At 43.6% G+C, this 25,620-nt stretch overlaps 2 protein-coding genes across 9 annotated transcripts in view; both read right to left on the reverse strand.

Annotated features, from left to right (window-relative positions):
* Window positions 1-1,213: 1,213 nt before the first annotated feature.
* arfgap3 (ADP-ribosylation factor GTPase activating protein 3) lies at window positions 1,214-9,162 on the reverse strand. 4 transcript variants are annotated; one of them, XM_056277656.1, is made up of 16 exons: window positions 8,997-9,162; window positions 8,127-8,245; window positions 7,954-8,026; window positions 7,630-7,761; window positions 7,392-7,472; window positions 7,108-7,201; window positions 6,220-6,279; window positions 6,024-6,070; window positions 5,716-5,861; window positions 5,184-5,315; window positions 4,837-4,962; window positions 4,556-4,696; window positions 4,017-4,140; window positions 2,528-2,615; window positions 1,783-1,907; window positions 1,214-1,668 (listed from the first exon to the last, which is right to left on the reverse strand). In XM_056277656.1, the coding sequence occupies exons 1-16, from the start codon at window positions 9,063-9,065 to the stop codon at window positions 1,651-1,653; spliced, it is 1,575 nt and encodes a 524-aa protein (XP_056133631.1). In that variant the 5' UTR covers window positions 9,066-9,162; the 3' UTR covers window positions 1,214-1,650. The 4 variants fall into 4 exon arrangements, with proteins under 4 accessions (XP_056133631.1, XP_056133630.1, XP_056133633.1 ...); XM_056277655.1 differs by having other exon boundaries at window positions 4,556-4,708; XM_056277658.1 differs by lacking the exons at window positions 1,214-1,668; window positions 1,783-1,907; window positions 2,528-2,615 and adding an exon at window positions 2,681-3,832 and having other exon boundaries at window positions 4,556-4,708.
* A 174-nt stretch (window positions 9,163-9,336) lies between these two features.
* pacsin2 (protein kinase C and casein kinase substrate in neurons 2) overlaps window positions 9,337-25,620 on the reverse strand; it is a 30,102-nt gene continuing 13,818 nt past the window's right edge. For 3 of the 5 annotated variants that reach the window (XM_056277659.1, XM_056277660.1, XM_056277661.1), the window contains 8 exons: window positions 23,792-24,027; window positions 22,173-22,328; window positions 21,615-21,790; window positions 21,191-21,311; window positions 18,067-18,197; window positions 12,951-13,088; window positions 11,348-11,529; window positions 9,337-11,202 (listed from right to left, as the gene is read on the reverse strand). In XM_056277659.1, coding sequence (XP_056133634.1) covers window positions 11,090-11,202; window positions 11,348-11,529; window positions 12,951-13,088; window positions 18,067-18,197; window positions 21,191-21,311; window positions 21,615-21,790; window positions 22,173-22,328; window positions 23,792-24,027 — 1,253 coding nt within the window. In that variant the 3' untranslated portion in view covers window positions 9,337-11,089. Of the gene's footprint in view, window positions 11,203-11,347; window positions 11,530-12,950; window positions 13,089-18,066; window positions 18,198-21,190; window positions 21,312-21,614; window positions 21,791-22,172; window positions 22,329-23,791; window positions 24,059-25,620 lie in introns of all 5 variants that reach the window. The other 2 variants (XM_056277662.1, XM_056277663.1) reach the window with 2 other exon arrangements.

Genomic DNA, 25,620 nt, shown 5'->3' on the forward strand with positions numbered 1-25,620 from the left:
AAAAAGTTGTAGCCCTCAGGAGTGTAATTATACATGCCACTAGCTGATACGGTATGCACAAAGCTGATTCTGCTATGAAATGAAAGGTGGGTGTCCCGATACTCAATTCTAACAAAAGCACGCAACGCATTCGGGTAGAGTAGCAGTCTATTCCGTTGCCTACCAACACAGATGGGGATCACAGGTTCGAATGCCCATGTTACCTCCGGCTTGGTCGGGTGTCCCTACAGACACAATTGGCCGTGTCTGCGGGTGGGAAGCCAGATGTGGGATATGTGTCCTGGTCGCTGCACCAGCGCCTCCTCTGGTCGGTCGGGGCGCCTGTTCGGGGCGGGGGGAACTGGGGGGAATAGCGTGATCCTCCCACGCGCTACGTCCCCCTGGCGAAACTCCTCACTGTCAGGTGAAAAGACACAGCTGGCGACTCCGCATGTATCGGAGGAGGCATGTGCAGCGACCGGGACGGATTGGAAGAATGGGGTAACTGGCCAAGTACAATTGGGAGAAAAAGGGGGAACCCCCCCCTAAAAAAGCACGCAACAACATTAAAAAACAATAGTGTTATCCAAGTCTTTCCCAAATTCTAACCAAATAAACGAGTATGGGGCAGTCTTATAAAGTAACAACATCGTAAAGTGTCTAATGCAAAGCAATACAATTTTGTGTAACACATAGTGCAACTGACTTGCTACAATCAGCGTCGATCTGGTGCCGAGACAGTTGCCTCCTATTACTTAACAGGGAAACCAAGCAAAGAATACCTTGTCCTTTCTACTACAGATGCACAAGGAGAAAAAAAACCATTGATAGGGTGCAAAGAAGTGTCAACATAGTAAGATCGACTGTTAAACTGACGAGGATGCCGACACCCATTAGAGTTAGGAAATATCAGCTATAGTGTCGTCTGTCGAGAGAAGACACCACAGGTCCCCTAAGGCCACGTCATTAGGTTTTGGTCCTGCATGGAAGAGTGGACGTTAAGTGCACTTCGGGGACAGAAAGGACACTTTCAAACTTAACGGCAATGTGCAGGAAAACCAAAATCGCAAATCTACACCATGGAGGTGCACGCCATGACACAGACAAAAGAGCAAAGGTAAAATTCAACTGCAGAAAAATTGTTGGTCAACCAATAAAGTACGAGCATTTCTCCCATGCATTACACCTTTAAACTCAAATGGTACAAGAGATGACGAAAAAGGACCCAAAAAACCCATCTCTCCTTCATTTATACCACAATTAGAACAGAAACACTGTAAGCTCCCGAAACAATTCTACAAACCCTCAACCTCAAAGCAAAGGAAACAATACACTACATCCTAAAGTTGCACTTCTTTGCAACTACACTATACAGAAAAATCTTCTTCAAGATGCTGCAAGCAGGAACAATGATTCCACTGTATACATTGTGCTTTGGTCGTTTTCATTCAAAATATATAGAAATACAAATATAGCATACGCATACTTCTTTTTTTGGGGGGGGATTGGAATTGCACAGCAAGTTGCCCAACAGCACTGATTCATATCCTTTTCTTTAATCTTGAACCACCTTCTCCTTTAACCTCCACTGATGTGCAGCCGCCACATGGGAAGCCATCAGACTCGGACAGAAAATGATGAAATTCCCTCCAATCGGGGAAACACGGTGACCTAGGAGCTGTAGTGATCCTGGGAAAAAAAAGGGGGGATGCACACCATGTAACAGAAATGTACTCTGATTTATGAACTCAGAATCCATATATCATACCCATACATGGTCTTGGTGTTGCATTTCTGACATACCTGAATCGAGCTGACCACCCCGCTGGCCATGACGGACAGCTTTCCCGCCACCGAGCGGACTCCCAGTTTGAGCTGGGACATATCTGGAGCACTGGGCAACACACTGGTCAGACGGTATGAGCTTGCTATGTGCACACAGAGAGATGAAGGCCAGCAGAGAGAAGAAGCCACAGAATTCCTCATGTTAGTGTGTGTTCAGCTTAAATGGCCTTCATTCATTTTCCACTTACAGTTTATTTTTAGGACCCCCCGCCCCATCTGGCCAATTGCCCCGCTCTTCTGAGCCGTCCCGGTTGCTGCTCCACCCCCTCCGCCAATCCGGGGAGGGCTGCAGACTACCGCATGCCTCCTCCGATACATGTGGAGTCGCCAGCCGCTTCTTTTCACCTGACAGTGAGGAGTTTCACCAGGGGGACGTAGCGTGTGGGAGGATCACGTTATTCCCCCAGTTCCCCCTCCCCCCCGAACAGGCGCCCCAACCTTCCAGAGGAGGCGCTAGTGCAGCGACCAGGACACATACCCACATCCGGCTTCCCACCTGCAGACACGGCCAGTTATCTGTAGGGACGCCCGACCAAGCCGGAGGTAACACAGGGACTCAAACAGGTGATCCCTGTGTTGGTAGGCAACGGAATAGGCCGCCACGCCACCCGGACACCCATCCACTGACAGTTTAAATGATAAGCAATGACAAATTGAATTACATCCATGGAAGTCGTAACGGTAGAGTCTTTGCTTCTCTTACCGGTCTGTTTCTTTGGATCGTCAAACAAGTCAGCAGAACTTATTGAGGAACTGCCAGCAAAGCTCTCAAGCCGTGTCTTGGTCTCATACTGCAAAAAATGAACACACGCACTCATTTCAAAGATATATCTTTACTTGTTAAAAACACACTTCTTTCTGTCCAGAGACAGCCAAGAATCTGTCGTCACAACCCAAACAGTCAGCCTCTTTTCAACAAAACTCACAGTATCTTCAGTTACAAACTCGCTAAATTACATTAAAACAAGCGAGACTTGGGACAGGGAATGAAATGGTGTTACAAAGCCTGGGTCAAATTTAGTGAGTTTATGTAACGATGATGAATTTAAACACGCTGTAGCTGTGGCGGAGCCAGAGCGGGGGCATGGGGGCGGTCGCCCCAGGGCCCACAAGGTCGGGGGCCCCCGTTTGGAGCTCTGTTGTCGAGTTTACGAGCGTCCATGAACGCACCGGGTCTCGGGACTCCGACACATTCAGTGACACACTCGTAAAGTCGGCTAATGATAAAAAATACAGTGCAGTACGGGGCCCCTATACATAGATATTAACGGCCCGGCCCCTATAAAGGCTATAGCCTTTTTTACGACTATTCATGAATGCATCGGAGCTGTGATCCAGCTGTGATTGGTTGTGAGGTATAACTGCGTCACACTGCCAGAAGAGGGAGTGAGTAAGCATTTTTACACTTGACAGAACTGGACAGTTTTATGAATGAATTTGAGGGAACTTCAAAATGGAGAAGAAAAAACATGAATCAGGCTCATTCAAACGCAAGAAGCAAGAAAGTAAGAAGAAGCTAATTGCATCGTGTCGTCCTCTTACAAATTATTTTTCATCTCAGTCAGCCGCGACCTCTCAGGACAACCGTGAAGATCGGGTGGATCTGACGACTGACGACGAGGCTAGCAATAGCAGTAACGTTAGCATTAGCAGCACTGTCACTGATCAAAGACCAGAGGACCAGCAACAACCCTGCCCAAACACAACACCGACGTTGTAGTTACAGCCCGGAGAGCCGCCAGCATCAGAGGACAGTAACATTAGTGCTTCCAGTAGCAGCGATGGCAGCGTTACCCCTCCTGGAGATCCACCTGCCTCTGACAGCACCGGACCCGGGTCAGCTGGTGGTCAACTCCGTCCCCTTTGTGCTGAGACCCACGCTCAGCCCCTGCTGTAGTGAGTAGTGACTGCAACTCCCTAGATGAACGACCACTGGTGGCTCACCATGCAGAGATAAATGTCCAAAAACCAGCTCCATAATGTCATATTAAAATATCCACAGTCAAAACTACTGAACACGAACCAATCATCACACACACACACACACACACACACACACACACACACACACACACACACACACACACACACACACACACACACACACACACACACACACACACACACACACACTGTTACTAAATGATCTGATTTTCACCAGATGCCAAAACCCTGTATGGGTATTTGTGTACCTCAGAGTTGTCATGTTTGCCAAAATACATGTCGGAGGAGATGGCCTTGACGTCTCCAAATTTCCTCCGTGCTTCTCCGCTGTCCGAGACGGAGGCTGGTTCTGGTTTCCGCCGGGCCGTGGGTCTGAAGACAGGTGATCAAAAATGGAACCAGATGTTTTAGTTCTTAATATAATAACTTGAAACCCTTAAAATTAATTAAGAAACTGCGTAGAAAAGCCTGCCTTAGTTACATTAAATACATATCTATATTACTTTTTACTTCTTAAATTGTTTCATCCTTTAATATTAGATCTATTTTTTTCACGTTTACTAATATTACCTTAACTCTTTAGATCTTAAATTTCATGTTAAGGCTAAAGGTGACAGTGAGTTCTACAAGAAAGTCAAATTCCTGGCAATGCAAAACTTTACTTCACAAATAAAACCGATTCTGATATTCTGAAAGTCAAACATGCCCCAGCTTTAAATGCCTCCACAAAAAGATAGTCACTCAATCACAACAGTATTTGACGGTAAAATAAAACATCGATTCCCACCTGTCATCGAATGAGGACACGGAGGGGGTCATGAAGTAGTCAGGCTCCGGTTTCTTGCTCTCCTTCCTCCAGCCTCCTCCTTCTCCTCCGTCGCTCCACTTGTAGGAGAAGCTATCTGGGGTTTCCATTTGATCCTCGAACCTGGATGACATCCTAAAGAAGTTCAGGGTTCAGAGGAAAATATCGGGTGAACCCCCCCCCCTCTCATAAAAGTTGTTGAAATTAATTTCGCTGTGTTTTTGTTGATTTTGCTCCACTCTGTGCACCAAACAGGAGCAGACCTTGAACTGAAAGAGCCTTCATCATCCTCTTCCTCAGCGTACTGCCGTGCTTTGGTAGTCCTGGCCCCGGCTGGGTTTTCCTGCTGGATGATGTGCATGTCTGACGTCACAGAGTGAGACACTCCGCTATAGGGAAGAAGATAGGGATAAAAATATGGAGTGAAAGACATGTAGGAAAAAAAAACAAAGGAAAAGAGAAGTAAGCATGTCCTGTATATTTCAGAAGAAGAGCTAGTGTTTCATCAGAAAACATCAGTGCTGTTAGTCATTTAGTGCAGTTAGTGCCAAGACTCATGTGGTCAATGAATCTACTACTTTTTTTGTCTGCAGCTTGAATGTCATCATACCTCCTGATGCCCAGGCCCATGCCCAGCCTCTCAGCTTGCTCCTTCTTCTTCCCCTCCAAGCCTTTCATCTTCTGCTCCTCTCTTTTCCTCTGTTCCTCAAGATCCTTATAGGCCAGACGGAGAGAAGACGCACTAAAAGAAAGAGGGAAGCAGGACATTTTAGAAATGAAAGTACAAAGACTTGAGGAAGCGCAGAACTGGAACAGAGGCAGCAGGGTGGTGTAACAGTACTCTGAGGAGGAAGATGGTGCTTTAAAAACCCAGGGGCCCCGAGTTCAAGTCCAACTGAAGTTCCCCTAAACAAGACCTTTTGTTTTGACCTCTCTCTGAAGAGGGGAAGGGAAAGGACAAGTCAATGATGAAGCGAAGAAGCGTTGCGCCAGAGAAAGCCCAGTCAGAAAGCCCAATCTCGTCTGATCTCTGAGGCTGAACAAGGTCTGGTTTGTTACCTTGATGACAGATTTCTCTGGCTATACCAGCTGCAGAACACTACAACCATTACATCCTACCAATCTGGTCTCAGAATACTCACACGGGTTCATCAGACAGGACTGGCTTTTTGGCGGATGTGTTGTCCTTCTCCCGGAGCTTGTCCACAGCCTGGGCTCTCTTCTCCAGCTCTGAGAAACTCTGGCTGCTCACCTTCTGAGCCCCGAGACCACCCTTTTTAGAGCCAAGCTAGAAAACATGGAAAATGAATTCCGGATGGATTCTGACTCCAAACACACATCCACATACTTGCACACTTACAGCAATCAGGGCAGAAATTGTTGTCATGTCACATCTATGTATGCACCAGTACACAGAGGGTCTACAAAGAAGACACTACTCAAGACATACCGTCTTCTTGGCACCAGCTGGCTTCTTCTTAAGAAGAGAGGAGAGCTCTAGAAAGGGTGAGGGTACATTATAGTTATGTCGTCATATAGAAATAAAATCAAACATAAAAAGCAGGTTTATCAGTCCACAGAATAGCACCGGAGGTAATGTGCAGTATATATACTGTATATTACTACTTAAAAAGACTTTGGCAAACCTGGATTTGCTTTTGGAGAAACACTGAGCATATCTACACTCGGACCCTCCTCAGGATTACCTAACAGATGGAGAAATGAGTTTACCAACTGATAGATAACACTGTATGTGTGTTACCCACACACTTTTGTGTGTGTGAATGGTGTGACGCGAGTCTCGCTTGTGCGCACATGCAGTCTGTCCTCCTCGCAGGTCTCCATGGTGATGGTGGTCGCCACCTGGACACTGTTTGGCATTCCCTCTCATCACATTTTCTTTTTATACATCTTAGAAAGCCATATAATTTTGTAATCCTTTTTTAATGTTATATCCTTCTCTCACTAAGATGTGTGACTATTTAAAAAAAATTTTTTTTTTTACATGGTGATGCTGGTCACGTGGCTCGGGTCCTGGGCTGTTCCGGTGGCGTCTGGACACTGCTTGGCATCCTCCTCATCATATTCTTCATATATTTTACAATTTCATTATAATTCTCTTATCCTCTCTCAATGTTGTATTGTGTAAATTGTGTAAACACAACATCCATTGCGCGTTGTCCGTCTTGGGAGAGAGATCCTTCCTCTGTTGCTCTCCCTGAGGTTTCTTCCTATTTTTTCTCCCTGTTAAAAGTTTTTTTTTTTTCCTTAAGGAGTTGTCCCTTATCCAATGCAAGGGTCTAAGGACAGGCTGTTGTGTTGTTGTAAAGCCCCTTGAGGCAAATTTGTAATTTGTGACATTGGGCAATACAAATATAATTGACTTGACTTTGCTTTGACTGTATAAACGAAAGTCCTCTATGTGTAAGGGCTGCATACACTGAAGATTTGTTTAATACACTGAGGGCCAATTCATTATGGGAGAGCTTGAATTCATTTTTGAACATGTTCTGACATTTAGCAGAAGTATGTACCATTTTTGTCTTCCTCTGTTTCCTGGGCAGAAGGCTTCTCTGATTGGGAGGGGCCCAACGTCATCTGGTCCATGTTCAAATTCTCAGGAACAGCCTGGGAAGTGCACGAGACAAACATGATATCACATCGTAAAAACAATGTAACTATCTACCAGACACATCTTTGGCTATATTAGGCCTTAATATTTAAAATAAGCAAAGTATGCATCTTGATAAATGGGCCTACTCAGCCACATCCAAACATGTATGCAGGTAAGTGTATGCACACGAGCTCACCGGCATACCTGTGAATGCAGGCTAAAGAAATCCTCCTGCTTGTTGTCTGATGATGTTTGGGAGAGAGGGACCTGGCTGTCCAACCATAACTGTAGAGAAGGACAGTATAAACTACAAATATAACTGAGTGCTGGAAATGTACACATAGCTGTAGGATTGTTTTACCCTTGTACAAGTGTTGCAATAACTCAGACTGAAGACTGATTGGAAGGATACCTTTGTACACTGAAAACATGTTTGTTGTACCTGAGTGCCATGGCATCTGGTAGCTTGTGTAGCTAAAGTCTTTAGCTTCTCCCTGTACAGCTGGGCAGTTCGGCTGTTGTACTTGGCGTTGGCAGCATTGGCAGTATTGCCATGCTGGTTGAAAAATGCAATCTGTCCATAGGAAGGCAATTATAGATACAGGATTGACATTCACTGTGGTTTGTAAACAGCAATCATGTGTGAAGTAATCAGACCAGTAGTTTTTTGATGCATTTGCTGCAAAATTTGGGGATTTCACTATTGTGTCGGCTGTTGATGTTTTGGGGAGCAGTTATCTATTTTGCCCTGCTGAAAGGTACTGACCGCATTGGCATTGCCTCCCACTTGCATACTTCTCAACTGGAACCAGGACCAATTAGAATCCAGCTCAGTGGACCTGTGACACGTAAAACCTTTCTCAGAGGCTCAGACAGAAATCTGAACAGCAAAAATAGACATTCATAAAAAAGAATTTCCCAAAGGACATCTCTCCCTACCTGATGAAGGAGAGGTGCACCCCCAAGGACCTGTGTGTCCCTGAGCAATCTATACAGAGAAACACTCCATATGTGATGCTGGCCCAGCTGGGGTTCTTAGCTGAGCAGTCAAAACAAGCCTAAGAAAGAAGGACGCAAAGAACAGTAAGAAAGTCTCCACATAAACGAATATGGGGATATGTGTTTTGACCAGACAGTAAAGACTTGAGGACCGAATCAATAAACCTACAGTAACTCAATACAATTAAATGGACAAGAATACTTTAACCAATTGCGCAATCATGTCACCTGGAGGTCTGAAGTGCAAAAGAGAATAAACAGCAAATATACTATCACTTTCAATTTCGCAAGATTTTCATACAATCTGTCCAAACTGGGGTATTTAATAATTGTGCAAAAAAAAGGGGGGGGGCAAATACAAAGAGAAAGGAAACCACACGAGTGTTTCTGATCCTGCATGTTCAAACAGCTGTTATGGGGCATTACAATGCTGATCAAGTTAACGTAACGTCACTTGCGCAGTGAGCTGCCACAGTGCTTCTGTCATGAACACTGGTTGACATGAACACACGAAGAAACCGTGTAACTGTCCAAATGTGGTCCACAGAAAGCTACGAATTCCTCGCCGTTTCTACTGATTTCTCTCAATTTGTGTACTAACAGCAGCTGGTTGTTTGACTGCAAAGGTTGCAAAAGATAATATAAAACCCCAGAAGATGTTTGATTTCAAGCCTCCCTTTTAGTTAGAAACATACTAGACTAAGTGGGCAGGCGTCTTTCCCCTAGTGCGACGTGTCAAGTATTTTTTTTTTTTTGTTAAAGTCTACTTCCTTGTTGAGGAGGGAAAGCGTCCCCCGTTCAAAAGCTCACCTTATTCGTGGGGATCGAACGTAGTCTCTTAAAAATAGTCACGATATCGTGTTTACTCGGCTCCGACATCTTTCCGTTGACGACACCTGACAGTCAAAGTTGAATAAAGCCCCGCTGTCACGAGGCGTCCGTGTTTTTTCCTCATTAAAAGAACCTAAATAACGACACGTCAGTGGCACGGCGACATTGCCCGATCCTGATTGGTCAACGCTGACACGTGGTTATATTATTGTTGCCGGGCTTTCTGGGCAATGGAGTCCGAGGAGTGACTTTAAACGCTTCACATTAAGAGCGGCGCTCTTTCCATGTTTGAAATAACGGACGAGAAAATAACGTTTTTAGTTAAATTCATTTATTATGTTGTAGGACAACATTTACAAACTGAACTGTGCAAGTATAGCTTTTGCTGTTTTCTGAAGACAGCGTGCCCTGAAAATATGATAAAACCTCTTTCCTCACTATATAGAACAAGCGACCAAATTCGTCATCTCTTGATGCAGTTAAAGGCATATTTCCAATTTTACGTATGATATTAGTAAATGGCTCTAGAACCTACACATATGAAACGGCCTGCAATTCAACTCTCTAACAAGGCAAACGAACCGGATGGCGGACTAATGTGGTACATACGAGTCACAAACACAGGCTTAATTCAGCCGTGGCTTCTGAGAGGAAATTTAAGAGGAAAAAAAACGGGTGCCAATTAGTCATATAACATTGTTGATTATCTCCATAGTGAGTATGGCCCTGTGTAGATGAGAAAAATTATATTTACAAATATAACAAAATAATTTCATGGGGCATTCACCATAAAACATTCACTTATTTTACAAACTTGATTTTCCAATCACAGCATTCCAACAGGAGTAGAACAAAAGCACTTACGGCATATCATAAATTAACAGTCTTCAATTTTTCAACTCAGTATCATCAGATCTTAATTTTTTTTTAATCAGTTCTATGCTATTTACATGCAAGGGAAATTGCCTTTGACATTGCAGACTCGTGAAATACCGTATTTAGCTGTGGTTTTATTGCTGAAGTTATAACCCCCCCAAATGTACTATAATATCCTCCCATGACTTGGCATTTGACATCCAGTGCAAGAGTGAAGACAAGGAGCTTCAAATGAAATACCTCTTCGAAAGAAAACATTCATAGTTAAAAAAAAGAAAACGGGGAGGGGGCAAGTCATAAATATACAAATCGAAATGCTATAGGAGTTGAAGTGATTTGAAAGAGAAGATTTAAGCGCAATTGCTCTAGGAGAGTTGTACAGTGTTTAAAACCAACACAAGCAACAACAAAAAAAGTGTACAATCAATTGGTGAGCTAATACAATCAGTGAGTGTACAATCAACTGCAATGACAGGAGGCAACCGAACCATTTTGAACAAAGACTGTATAAGGATAAGGCTGTAATGGTCTCCAAAAAGGAATAAAAGACTTAACTATCTGACAAAAATTTCACCAAATACTGGGGATTTTTTTTCTTCTTCAAAATAAAGATCAATATATATATTTTTAATTCTATTCCAATAATCAGTAGAAAAACGGTATGATACAAACTTTAGAGCTGATACCATGTGATTAAAAAGAGGACCTCCTAGGTTTCATATTTCTGATGCAGGTGAGCTAATGTTGCTAGATGATTTGTCAGACTGTCATACCAGTTTTGTTTTGTTTTTTTAAATTTAAGACATAACTTTAAAAGCTTTTCTTTTTGTAACAGAAAAAAGGAGACTCTGACACCTGTAGCTCTGAGTAATATTAGTTATCTTACTGCAAAATCTATCTGAGAATCCTCCCTGCCTGAGATCGACTGGATGTGGGTAGTTTGAATGCAGGGCCCAGTGGATGTGGGTGATATCTGCGGGTCAGCCTATAGATAGCAAGAGACAACACATGGGACCGTCCTTTACTATCCTTCAACCTCTATTACCCGTCCCTTCCACATTCAAGTTCAGTCTTTGCCAGCATTGGGACACAGGTGGAAAAGGATTGAAAATAAGGCCAACCCTTCCCTTCCTATTCGCAATTGCCCCACTTTCCTATACTCTCTTCTTTTTTTTCCCTGCTTGTTTGTTAGATTATTACTGGATGTCCTCCACGTAGTTGGCAGGGTAGAGGCCCGTGCGTCCGTCCTTGAGTCGACCTTTGCACCAGCCCTGGTCATCTTCCTCACCTATCTTGGTGAACTCGTCCCCTGGAGAAACAAGTAAAAATTAATAAAGTGAATTATGGACTGCATTACTGGTGTGGATCTAACTAAAGTGGGAAAGTGAGGTTGTTGGGACTGAGAATGGGATCCTCTTGAGTTTTTTTGAGTGAAATTCTACCCCCGTTTATACCTGCTTTGAAGGTGAGCTCATCCTGCTCTTGTCCCTCATAGTCATAGAGGGCTCGAACAGGCACAGATATCACTGGGGATGCTGGTTCGTCCTCAAAGGGATTGCCATCACCATTGGTGGAGAAAGGGTTGGCCCCCGTGTCCTCATCTGACCAATCTTGAGTCTTCTCCATGCTGCTGGCACTAGACGGACAAACAAAATGGCAATAATTGGACACATTACGTGATAACGTGACAGATATCGGGCCGCATACACCGGTAGGACAGTCCAGCATGCCAGGCGAAAGAAGCAGGAACAAAAGTGTTAAAAAAGGAGGGAAAATAAAACATACCAAGTCAAGAACAGTCAAAACACATACAGCTCAAATATACACACCGAAACCACCCACGCCTACACTCAATTCAATGTAAATGAATGGAAAACATGCCCATTTATTGACACTGATGCTGCAAGGCAAGTACTGGATCGCGGAAGCCATTTTAGGAGCAGCAAATTTGCTAATTGCTTAGATTGCTTTTTTTCCCCGCGCGTTTATGTACGTATAAAATATGGATTTTGTTTAAGCAGACCGGAAAAAAAAACCTCTCCTAAAGATGCAACTTGGAGGGCTTCAAGTTGGAGGAAACACATACAATACTGAGGTAAGGCAATGCAACACAATACTATGATGACAGCAAAATGTGAAAATACACAAGAAAAATACATGACCACGAGACCGAACAAAGCCAACAGTATTGCAAGGGCAGGAGTAGTTTAAACAAATTGGCCACCAGAGGGAACCAGACTGAGACAAATGAGAATTCCCCTCCCCGCAGACAAAGTTAGAGTAAATACAGAGACAAACACACAACGCTTTACAGTCAGACCTTTTTATGCAGTCCTACTGTATTTGTTCAGTGTGCCTTTCAGAAAGACACACGAGCTGTTGACACTGCTTTTCTATCCAGCCTTGAGCAAATATTTAAATATTTCTTACAATGAACAAATGGAAGGTTGGGCAGATGAGGCCTGAATTTAGACAACCTGTATCTAAAATATATTTACCTGCATTTGTGGAACAGCTAATATCAGACTGAAGCAAGCCATTCTTCAGAAATTTGCATGTGAATTGATCATCATGGATAGTAAGAACCAAAATGTCTGACCAATTAATATGAAATTCAGGACTGTATCGAGTCAGATCTGACTGTGAGACAAAAAAGGCAATTGCATGGCAGAAGGATGTGCTTGTGACATAATATTCTGTAAAACTTATACGGATGGTGCGCAATGCCATTGTAGTGATCATGCAGATGCACACAACCTGCCAACATGGGAAAGAAAGGGGTTATGTGTGTGTGTGTGTGTGTGTGTGTGGGGTGGCGGGTATAGAAGGGATATAAAAAAAAACAAATCAGAGGAAGGGTAGACTAGGGACGTAGGTAGGCTAATGTACGGGACAAGGTAATGAAGAGAGAAAAGAAGCAAAGAGAACAAACAACGAGTGAGAGGGGAAAGTGAGACACAACGCAACACTGGTGGGTTTGTACACCAAAGACAACATGAGAAGATTGGTATGCGGTATGGTGTTTGGGGTGGGGGTGTGTTTGGCCTGTTCACCAACGTTTTCACTTCCTCTTTAATCACATTGATGTGGTTGACAGTGGTCTGCTCCTCAGTGGTCACCTCCTCTTCCTCCTCATCCTCTTCTTCCTCAAAGGGGTTAGAGCCCACTGGTGTGGTTTTAGTGGGCACGGTCAAGCTGATGACACAGGACACAGTGAGACAAGGTGTGTGTGACACGCACAGGCGCGTACACAAAACTCTGACTTACATGACCTGTGGACAAGTTCAAACAATGGTGAAGGCATGTTGGTGCTGACCACAGTTCCACATGTTGACAGCAAATGTTCCATTGCAGTATCATTATGGAACGCTGATGAGGAATTTGTGGTAGGTTGAACTAACATGTGGCATGGCACAAGCGGCACTGTGATATACAGCATCTGTTAAAACAGTTAAGATGCAGCTTTGTTGCAGGAGTTTTTACCACACACGAACAGGAGGTATGGCATTACGCTGCAACAGTGACCACAACCAGGGCTGGGTTCAATTAACAGTTTTACCGATTCCAATCGATCATAACGATCATTTCATTTAATCCCTGAATCACTTTTGGGGGGGGGGGGCTTTTCCCCCCTAATTGTATTCGGCCAATTACCCCACTCCTCCGAGCCGTCCCGGTCGCTGCTCCACCCCCTCTGCCTATCCAGGGAGGGCTGCAGACTACCACATGCCTTCTCTGATAAATGTGGAGTCGCCAGCCGCTTCTCTTCACCTGACAGTGAGGAGTTTCACCAGGGGGATGTAGTGCGTGGGAGGATCATGCTATTCCCCCCCAGTTCCCCTTCCCCCCTGAACAGGCACCCCGACTGACCAGAGGAGGTGCTAGTGAAGCGACCAGGACACATACCCACTTCCAGCTTCCCACCCGCAGACACGGCTGATTGTGTCTGTAGGAATGTCCGACCAAGCTGGAGGTAACACGGGGATTCAAACCAGTGATCCCAGTGTTGGTAGGCAACAGAACAGACTGCTATGCTACCCGGATGCCCTCAATCGATCTTTTAATGTATATGTTTTTCCCCCGTTGACGTGTCAAACGGAAATCACAGACCTAATGAAATTGCAGACCGGAAACTGCTTTGGGGTCAATTCTTAATGCAAACATTATTTTCAATAATGCACCAGGTTAGAGGGTTCCTTGTACAATTTGCAGCATTAGTTCTCCGAGAATCTCTTTTGTAGCCAAGCAAAATTGATAATGTAACTGGAATACCCCTAACTGAATCGATATTGAATCGAATCAGAAATCGAATTGATCTGGGACCTTGTGACTCAGAATCAAATCAATTCGGGAAATCAGTGGCGATACCCACCCCTACCCACAACAATTTTATAATCCATCAACAAAACAAAACAACATTTTAGACCCTGAAAAGTTCAAAAAGAAATAAGCAAGATTTTCTGCACTTAAATAACTTTGCACATAAACACTTAACAGCAGATGAAAAATGGATCACCATGGATCGTCAATGGAACAAAAGACACTTCCTGGATTGAGTCTCAAATAATCAATGGACAAACCTGTTTTTTTTTTTCCAAGCATAGAAACCTTTGTGGAAGTCACATACAGCCACAAAACCAAGACCAGCTTTTCTTCCTACTTGGGATGCCCACAAATAACCAACCCACCAACGTTTGTTGTTTTAAACCATTACACCAGTTAACAAACTGTTCCTCTTAGCTACAAGGCCATGTGTACAAGGCCATGTGTATTTACCACTGACGTGCCAGATTTTAAATATACATACTGTTAAGTTGTTTCCCCCTCACACAAACATTTTGTGGTATCACAGTGGGTTAAATAAAGTTTTCTAAAGTAAAGCAGTTTAGTCCTAGCCTCACAAACCAGAATGCTTGCATACTTGTATCTACTACTACTACTACTGCTACTACTTTCGGCTGCTCCCTTTAGGGGTCACCATAGCCATTTCCATCTCTTCCTGTCCTCTGCATCTTCCTGTGTCACACCAACCACCCGCATGTCCTCCTCTTTGGCCTTCCTCTTCTCCTCTTCCCTGGCAGCTCCATATTCAGCATCCTTCTCCAATATACCCAGCATGTCTCCTCCACACGTCCAAGCCATCTCAATCTTGCCTCTCTTGCTTTGTCTCCAAACAGTCCAACCTGAGCTGTCCCTGTAATATATTCATTCCTAATGCTGTCCTTCTTCATCACTCCCAATTAAAATCTTAGCATCTTCAACTCTGCCACCTCCAGCTCCATCTCCTGTCTTTCCATCAGTGCCACTGTCTCCAAACCATACAACATAGCTGGTCTCACAACCATCTTGTAAACCTTCCCTTTAACTCTTGCTGGTACCCTTCTGTCGCAAATCACTCCTGACACTCTTCTCCACTTACTCCACCCTGCCTGCACTCTCTTCTTCACCTCTCTTCTGCACTGCCCTTTACTTTGGACAGTTGACCCAAGTATTTAAACTCATAAACCTTCATCACCTCTACTCCTTGCATCCTCACCATTCCATTGTCCCCGGTCTCATTTACACATATGTATTCCGTCTTGCTCCTATTGACTTTCACTTATTCTCTCCAGTGCATACCTCCACCTCTCAAGGCTCTCCTCAACCTGCACCCTACTCTCACGACAGATAACAATGTCATATCCCCAAACATCATAGTCCACGGAGACTCCTGCCTGATCTCGTCCGTCAACCTGCCCATCACCATGCACACAAGAAAGGGCTTGGAGCCGATCCTTGATGTAATCCCACCTCCACCTTGAGCCCATCTGTCATTCCAACCGCACACCTCACCACTGTCACACTTCCGTCATACTGCACCACTCCTACATACTTCTCTGCAACTCCCAACTCCCTCATACAATACCACACCTCCTCTCTCGGCACCCTGTCATATGCCTTCTCTAAATCCACAAAGATACAATGTAACTCCTTCTGGCCTTCTCTATACTTCTCCATCAACACTCACAAACCAAACATCACATCTGTGGTGCTCTTTCGTGGCATGAAACCATACTGCTGCTCACTGCTCATCACCTCTTTTCTTAACCAAACTTCTATTACTCTTTCCCATATCTTCATCCTGTGGCTGATCAACTTAATACCTCTGTAGTTGCTACAGTTCTGCACATCGCCCTTATTCTTGAAAATCGGTACCAGCATGCAAGTATTATTTATACTTGTATACATTTTGTTAATTTGAATAAATGTTTATCAAGGTCTCCCTACTTCTACTTCCTTTCATTTTGCCTTTCCACATCAAGCTACACAACTCAGTCTAGCCCTTGAGCAGAATTAAGGGAATCAAACTGTTTTGGTTCCCCGCTTGGAGAGCCGTTGAACACTGAAAGGAAGAAGCAATCACTTGGCCCATGACCGAGTGGAGTCGAGTCATGTGAACGCCTTTATTTACATAGTCATGCTATGCCCTCTGACCCTGAGGGAGTTGTTAACATTAAACACTTTAATAGCAGGAGTCCGGAGCAATGAAACTTTGATTGGCAACCATCAGCAAGTTAAGCTACACCTAACAGCTATGAATGTAAGGACACAATAATACCAACAACTGCACCAGCCTCATGCATTATATAGTATATAATCTTATATATTCCCATGTAGACGGCATATGGTTGAGCCATATTTACTCTAACTTCAGGCATTTGATACCTGATGGGGAAAAAAAGGCCACCGAGAGCAGAAGAAATGACAACAGGAGGGACAACTAGCTCTCTAACCCTGATAAGAAACACAGACAAACGACATTCCAGTTAGTCATACACTGGATGTTTTTATGAGTGTGTCAGTCCACTGTTACCAGAGGCTTCACTCTACAGACACATCTCCGCGTGTTAGAAATCAGAATCCAACTTGCTTTGAAACCTTTCTCTGAGCATAAATCTACATGTGCAAGCTGCTCTTGAGAGATGTAGGCTAGCTACGGTCTCTCTGGTACAAGTAAAACATGTGCTCTATATGTTTGTAGAGTGTGGCTAATGAAATCTGTTAAGATCAGAGGTCAAATATGTTCCATGTCTGACATTCCCCTAGTTAACTCCCCGTTACACTCCTCTGCTGCCTTCTTGGACACTAAAGTCCACACCTTTTCCTGCTGGTGTCTGGATGTGGTCAGAAAGCAGGTGTTCTCAAGCCAGATGCAGAGAATCCCATCAATCACAAGGCTGTAATGGAGTGTTACCAGTTAAAAGAAATGACGTCATGTTATTTCAACAAAAACACAGATTAAGGAAGGAACAGCTCTTATCGGCCACTCCGCAGTCAAACTTCATTAAGCAATGTCAGGCAACTGAAACGCTATCAATCCTGGATAAACAGATCTCTACCGTAACACTTGGAGACTTGCTCAGATCAAGCTCTTTAAATCAGGCATGTGTTGATGTAAAATGACGCGCGGATCTTGTTATGTTTTGGTGGACTGAAAGACAAGTGGAACACAGGATGATACCTTATTGTATTATTGTGTACTCATAATAGCACTGTATAATTGAAATATGCTCGTTTCGAAGCCTCGCTTATCAAGGAATGGCTTTATAAGGGATCTAAGAGCTTGACCTGAACAAACTCTCTGCGATCGTTTTAGCTCTCTGGTACCCATTCATGTAACATGAGAGCCAAATTTCCACTTTACTCTTGGCATGTTTTCAAATATGCAGGAACAGGCTCAAGTCAACCAGTGATGAATTCTTTCCCAGCGATCTGTAACAAAATGTTTACTGTTGCCATAGAAACAGCCGTGGAACTAGTCATCATTTCCAGAGCTTTCCTATAGAATGTTTTACAAGTGTTCCTTACCGGTGGGGAAAGAAACACTGTGCGGTTGACAGCATCATCTAGAGTGTGGAATATTTGGATTAGGCAGGCTAAGTGTGTGTGTGTGTGTGTGTGTGTGGGTGTGGGTGTGTGTGAGAGATTCTACCACTGCTCTGTTTACACGATCTTTAAATTCCACGTTACAGGCATACTGCACTATCAGCAACATGGCATGTGTGTGTGTGTGTGTGTGTGTGTGTGTGTGTGTGTGTGTGTGTGTGTGTGTGTGTGTGTGTGTGTGTGTGCGTGTGCGTGTGCATGTACAGGTGCTTGTATGCATGAAAAAGCTGAATGAGTGACCATCTACCTGCTGCTTGTCTTGGCAGGTTGGATTGGTTGATCCGATCCCGTCTGACTGATACCGGTCAGTGTGACGCCATCTATGGGTTTCTTCTTGTCTCTTCTGCTAAGTGTCCGATTCAGGTCTATGGACCAGTCCTGGTGAAGACAGACACACGAACACATACATTACAGTCACACACTGCACTTACAACAGAGTAAAGCTTGTTTGCTTGCAGATTCAATGGTGGTTTAAGAAGATGTCTAGATAGAAAGCTGGAGAAAAAAGCACAGGCATGTTCACTGCAATACAAACACACACACTGCAATGCAGTCCAAACTCCATGGATTTTGATGCCCTGCAAACATGTCTATGGCTTTGACTTTGGCCCTGTTGTGTCACTATGCAATTGTGTGTTTGTTCATACAGTATAAGCCTGATGTAGAGTACAGGAGACAAGCATGTATCCATCACCTGTTGCAAGAGAAACACCACACCAGACATTACACCATCATACGCTAAAGACAGGGAGCCGGGGCAATGGAGAAGTGGCTAATAGGATGGTAAGGACCCTTTCCAATATACAAAAATACCTAGAGTCTTGTCATATTTCAGGACACTGAGTTTCTACACGCCTAGAAACCTAAATGGACTGACAGGAGAGAATCTAATTCAGCGAAAATGGACAATTTCTTCTCTAAGACATCTTAAAAACTGATAGTGTAGCTCACACCTATCTAGAGTTATTATACTTTTGTATTCTTCAAGTTTTTATCTTTAATTTGTTTTTAATTTCTGTTTTCAATTCAATTTAGTTTCGGTGCGTTTGCTCATTTCATTTTAGTTTTTATTGTTTAATTTTTTTTAGTTTTATTGGATGTTTCCCCCTTTTTCTCCCCAATTGTACCCAGCCATTACCCTCTCTTCCAAGCCATCCTGGTCGCTGCTCCACCCCCTCTGCCAAGCCGGGGAGGGCTGCAGACCACCACGTCTCCTCCGATACATGTGGAGTCACCAGCCGCTTCTTTTCACCTGACAGTGAGGAGTTTCACCAGGGGGATGTAGCAGGTGAGGATCATGCTTTTCCGCCCAGTTCCCCCTCCCCCTGAACAGGCCCCCCCGACCGACCAGAGGAGGCGCTAGTGCAGCAACGAGGATACATACCCACATTCAGCTTCCCACCCATAGACAAGGCCAATTGTGCCTGTAGGGACGCCCCACCAAGCCGGAGGTAACACTGGGATTTGAACAGGCAATCCCTGTGTTGGTAGGCAACGGAATAGACCGCCACGCCAGCCGGACGCCCACAATTGAAATATTTTTTTATACCTAGTTTTAGCTAAATACAATAACCGTGCAGACCCATCTAACAGAACATAACAGCAAGATGCTAGATGCATTCAATAAATCTGTTTGCCTGCAAACTGACTTCATGTAGATAATATGTTACTCCAGTCAACATTATCTCCAGGGTTTCTACAACTCATTCCCGGACCTCTCTGATATACTGAGCCTCTTTCCAGCCCTCTAAAACTTTCCAAAGGCCAAAGGCCTGCTGGGCTGTGTTGGCATTATGTGACATTCTGCAGGGCTCACATGCGCCTGGACTAAGGGCTGGGTGTCATTTGGGAGTCGGAGGTCAAAGGTTTGGAGAAAAAAAAGGAGGGGGGAAATGCTGAGTAAGGAAGGGAACTGAGAAATTCTGGGCCTTATCCTGGGAAAGGTTTATAAAATTCAAGAGCTAAGAGAGAAAGGAAATGGAGATTAATTCTGTTATTCTGACAGGTAAGTGGCTCCGTGTACCACATGCGAGTGTGTCTTATTCTTATAAAAATATATAAATAAATACGAAACGTGAATATGTGATAAAAAGTCAAACACCTAAAAACGAAAAAAAAAAAAAAACACACACGCATTCATAAATTTAAGAGTGAGGAGTGGAAGTGCTGTTAATGAAAAAGAAAAACTGCCCTCCCCCCATAACTGTTGAGATAGAGCAGTCCTTCCATGCACAACTCACTACAATGGACCTTCTCTTATAGGAGTGAAGATGGGACCAGTCCACACTCTGCCAGACAGGGGGGAGAGGGAGGCAGGAATAACACAGGGGTTAGAGTTAGGGAAGGAAGGGGGGGGGCAGTGAAATTGTTCAGAAGTGAAGCACTAAATAGATTTAATTAACACAATTAACTTAGTATGCTTCAAGCGTTTCTTATTGAGCCAAGCTTTTACTTAATAACGTGCATTATTTTCAGGAACTGTTTTATTGCACAATTCCCAAGCTAGCGTATGAAGATAAGGTAGCCGTCATCCGGACAGCTATAATGACTAATCCCTGGAGATAACAAAAGAGTTGAATAATTTTGAACAAAGAGGAGGATTAAGGCGTGAGAAATATAATCTTGTTTCACAGAATGCCATTGAACTTAACGTCATAAAATGCGTATCAGTTTGCAGCGGATATCTGGGCTTTCCATAGGCAATGACATCTTGTTACACGAAGTTGTTTGACAGGTTCTGTCTCCACGTTTCTGTGTGGGCACATCTTTCTTGTGGCAGGATAGATTAGGAGATCGAGAGACAAGTCGATAAAGAAACATTTCAACGATTTGGTTTTGCATGCTTCCAACTGATTTATCTTTCTTATCGGAAGACTCTACAAACCAAGTTCTTATCCAAACAAAGAAAAACAACAGCCTGGTTGTGATCAAAGTGGAAAAGGTGCCCCAATGGAACAGCTTTGTCTGCAATATGATCCCACAGAGCTATAAATCTAAGAATTGCAAGCTTGTGAGAGTTCTTACTTGTCTCTAAATCCCAACTTCTTTCTCATCTGCCCTCCTGTTAGGAAAAAGGACATAAACTACATCCCTTCCTTTGACAGGAGAGGGCTGATTTACTTCCATCCTTCATGCCAAACAGCATGCTTCAAGGACAAGCATGAAACTAGGTTATATCTCCTACTGGCCGGCATTCGACAGTTTAAAAGGCTGTAGAAGTGGTTAGAAGCCTTAGTCTTGCTCTTTTCTTTCCGGCATTTTTCATTAACCTTCATTATTTCCCTTCCCTCCAGTATGCCTTCCCCCCTCCTTCCCAGTTGTGTGCCTTAATCCCCCTGCTGCTGTATCAGTATTAGTGTAAGCTGTGGTACCTCAAACTGAGGCCAGTTCATGGGCATGCCAGGTCCGTGATTGGAGCGGAACCATTTGAGGTCATCCTCAGCATCAGCAGCAGAGACGGTGTCTTCCAATGTGTGATAGATCGTCTGGAATCTATAGCAAGAATATGGAGACATCAATTTTCTATGCTGCATCGAAAAACCTTTATTATTATTCTATTCACATCTCTCAGGTGACTACACTGTACAACAAAGTAATGAGGAAGGTGCTTGTGATGGGTAGATGGCCTGGGCCCTGTCCGTCTTGGTAGAATGGTTCCTTTTTTTCCCCTCCTTTACCTTTTGTGCTTGGAAACTAGTACCTCTCCTACTTGAACTAAGTGTAAAACATGAACCTTCATGACTGAGACTGCATTGTGTTTGACCTGTGATTGGTGTAAAGTGTGCAGTGTCTGACCTGTGATTGGTGGAGAGGTCGAGGTGCTGTTTGGCCTCCAGCAGAAGCTCTCTGAAAAAGCGAATGCGTTTGTCTTCAAACTGTTGCCACTGCTCAAACACCTGCTCCATGTTCTCCATGTACTGTGGGGTCACCTTGTCCAGCTCTTCCAGGGACTTCTCATAGCGTTCCTTGGTCTGGGAGATGGAGCGAAGAGTGAGAAAAATTAACTAACTGCTTTAAAGAATAAGTTAAATATTTTTTGAATTAATCATTTAAATACAGGGCTTCATTTCAATGAAACAAATCAGTACTGGATGAAATCTCAAACATTTCTTTGTAAATATGATCAAAATTAATACTTTCTGTAAATGCCAACATTATGCCCCTTCTTGCGAACTCTGCCAGAAGTGAGCTGTCCTGAATGCTTATGTGTCCAAAGTAATTTTATCCATAAACATGTCAAAAAAACAAAAAACACTCACATCCTACAAACACCTGAAATCAGATTTCCGCTAACCTATAGACACCTAATACCCCAGCCCTTTTCTCCCTGCTCCTATTGGTCGAAAGTTGTACCTTCTGCATCTCCTGCTGACACTTCTCCACCTTGTCCTGCAGTTTTTTCAGGGCTTCGGGATTGTTGTTGCTTTCCAGCTTGCTGTTGGTCTCCCTGCTGGTGGCCAACTTCTCTTCTTTACAGGCCGAGTGGTATGTCTTCTTCATCGTCTCTACCTACAGATACGGTGCCATCGGCAACATTATTGTATAAAATTAGGAGAATGACGTACGTAGCTAGAGGAAACCTGAACTTCAGTTTAATCCCCTCTTTGGATTAAACTTTGTGGAAGACCACACTTTTCATTTAATAAAAGACACACTGACATCTGCCCAAAGGAAAGTAAGCCTAGTTATTTTACAGCGATGATGAAACAGTGAAGTTGAAACTCACTCATAATAGTACCAGAACTCATCTTGAAAGTATTCCAGAGAGCACAACAGTAATTAAGGGAAGTGTGACTTGGGGTAAATTTTGCAAACAGTCAACTAGCATGCAATTACAAACACATGGGCAACAGCTCCATCACGTTTTTTTAAAACATATGCTATTGGAGTATGACTGGGGCATGAATTCCTCCTTGTGACAGTGTTTAAAGTAAGACTCCAAGAGACAAGAAATAAGGAAGTAAACCCGCTGATTGTGGTTCTAGTTGAAAAGTGACGCAGGCATTGCTCATTGCTGCTTGGGCCAGGACCATGGCAGTCATATCCTTTATTGTGCTTATCATATGCTCTCTAGTAGACGCCACTTCAAGAATACAAAGAGAACAGCCTGTCCAGCTCCCTACTTTCATAGCACAGGCAGCTGTGTGCCAGCATGTGTCTGCAAAACAAAATATCACACCACTAAAATCAAGCCAGCTTTGAAATGTGTATTGTCTCTGCCCTCTCGCCCTAATCTGTCTGGTAAATCAATGTATCAAAATGGCCACAAAAGTGGAACACTTAAATCTTGTGACAGTGCCAGCATATCACCGCCCCTCATGACATCACACATACAAGAAGACAGCAAAGAGCCTACAAGTAGAAGAATGTGGAAACAGCCATGCTTATAAAGGCATACACACAGCAGCACACAAGCACATACTCAAGAGTAAGCAGGATTTCACATATTACCTCGTAAACATGCTACCAACAGAAAAACAGTGACTGGAAACCATTTGATTTTTTTTAACAACCGGAAAGGTTCATGGCCACTGAAAGCACACGCTGACAGTTATGGAGTGGCGAGTGCTAATGTGGCATACAATGGGCTGGTAACTAGTGGTACTTTCTCATCCAAACATAATCCTCTATGAGGCTAAGGTTGGTGCTAGCACTCTGTGTGCTGTTTGTCAAGCAGGTAGTCATAGAGAATATACACAAACATCAACAATGGTGAGTAATCATGTGAACTGCAATGTAAAATGGATGTCTATGGAGTAATCAATGAGGTGAAAAATGCCTGGCAAACCATTTGCTTGTGGGAAGTGCTTAGTTAGCCATTGTTCATGCAACCCATTCGGTAGTCTGAAGCAACCTGCTAGAGATGCGATCACTTTGCATGTGTTTTTAGGTCTGCATCTTGTCATCTTAACTTCCTTTTACAGTGACATTTATGGTTCCCGGTGTGTTTTCAATCAGTGCAGGATACAAACCTCTTTGAGTTTCTTGGCCCAGGGTTTCTGGGCCTTGCGGAAGCCATCCTCAGCCTCCTTGGTCTCTTTGAAGCCGCCAATCATCTGTTTGTGGTAGGCGTCCTTCTGCCAATTCTTCAGCCTCTCATAGTCCTCTCCCATCAGCGCTGCCTTCACCTCCATGTGCAGCTCGCTGACCTTCTCAGCTTCTGTGCACAGAGCGCCCCACGCCCGCTCCAATGTACCATATTGTGGGCCTAAGGCAAGAGTTATGTACCCGTCAGTGCCCTGCAGAAACCACATCACCCAAATGCATAGATTTTGCTATTATTGTGCATGCATTTTTATTATTCCCATTTCTGGTGGACATTTCAGCTTCAGGATCATGAATTATGGTCTGCATATGCTGTAGGGCTACTTGATTATGACGTAAATAATGACTCTGATAATTTGATAGAAATTTGATCTTGTTAATGTGATGGACTGGCAGCTGGTCCAGGGTGTCTCCCCGCCTGCTGCCCAATGACTGCTTGGATAGGCTCCAGCATCCCTGCGACCCTGAGAGCAGGATAAGCGGCTTGGATAATGGATGGATGGATGGATGTTGTTAATGTCAATTTTAAGTGTCTATGATTTGTAAAATAAGATTGCTTTACAACTACTTTTTTTATTTTTAACCCCCCCCCCCTTTCTCCCCAATTGTATCTGGCGAATTACCCAAGTCTTCCAAGCTGTCCCGGTCGCTGCTCCACCCCCTCCACCAATTCGGGGAGGGCTGCAGACTACCACATGCCTCCTCTGATACATGTGGAGCCGCCAGCCGCTTCTTCCCCCTCCCCCCTCAACAGGCGCCCTGACCAACCAGAGGCGCTAGTGCAGCAACCAGGACACATACCCACATCTGGCTTCCTACCCGCAGACACGGCCAATTGTGTCTATAGGGATGCCTGACCAAGCCAGAGGTATTACTTTTTGATCTTAAATCAAAATTTTTTTCACTTTACCAACTCAAACTGTACCAAAGTATTTGTTTATGCGCCACTATGCATGTGACTTGCATCCTGTTGCTTGTTCTACATAGCAATGCAAATCTAAAAGATGCTTGTCTGTATATACTGCTTACTGACGACAATGAGAGGGATTGGGTGTTGAACATGGATTCTGACCGAGCCAGAACAAAATATCCAAGAACCAGAAATCCATTAACAAACGGGAGTTTTGAAGCCGCTTATCAAATCTCATCTTTTCAGCTGCTAAAACGTTTACGACAGCACAATTTAAACCTGAGAGATTGCACCATAAATATGGGGTTTTTTTAGTAGTAAAATAAGAATTATTGTAAAATATGACAGTACTAAAGTGTAGTAATTTAAGTATAATATTACAGGGAGATGACTGAGGTCCTCTACCCCAAATAATAAGTTGAGATAATGGGTTTTGCTTTCGAAGATTTTCTGAAATGTTTCTTCCTCAAAAAAAAACAAAAAACAAAACTGGGACTCGATAACAATCAGATTCAATAAACGGATCATGTAGCATAAGATCGATACAACACCAGATCCATACAGTGATACAAACTAGGGGTGTAACAGTATACAAAAATCACGTTTCGGTATGTAATTCGGTTTTCGGTACAGCGGGGAGGAATAAAATGACTTCTTTTTTTATTAAATAGTGGTTTACTGAACAAACTACGGTGTGGCTCTGTCTTTCTTAAATAAAAAAAAGTCTGTCAATACTGCTGTAACCAGCTGCAACTTACTAATAAAAAAGTTAAATTTACTTAAAAGTAAAGGAATATAAATATTCTCTCACTCACTCATTCATTCATTCATTATCCAAACCCCTTA

The sequence above is a fragment of the Lampris incognitus genome, chromosome 3 (genome assembly GCF_029633865.1).
Source record: "Lampris incognitus isolate fLamInc1 chromosome 3, fLamInc1.hap2, whole genome shotgun sequence".
Taxonomy (NCBI): domain Eukaryota; kingdom Metazoa; phylum Chordata; class Actinopteri; order Lampriformes; family Lampridae; genus Lampris; species Lampris incognitus.

Coding starts and splice junctions, on each gene's coding strand:
- arfgap3 (XM_056277655.1), bottom strand. CDS start 9,065: ATGTCGGAGCCGAGTAAACACGATATCGTGACTATTTTTAAGAGACTA. Junction 7,762..7,953: donor TGGGAGGCAATGCCAATGCG/GTCAGTACCTTT, acceptor TCCTATGGACAG/ATTGCATTTTTCAACCAGCA. Junction 6,280..7,107: donor AACAGAGGAAGACAAAAATG/GTACATACTTCT, acceptor TCCATCTGTTAG/GTAATCCTGAGGAGGGTCCG.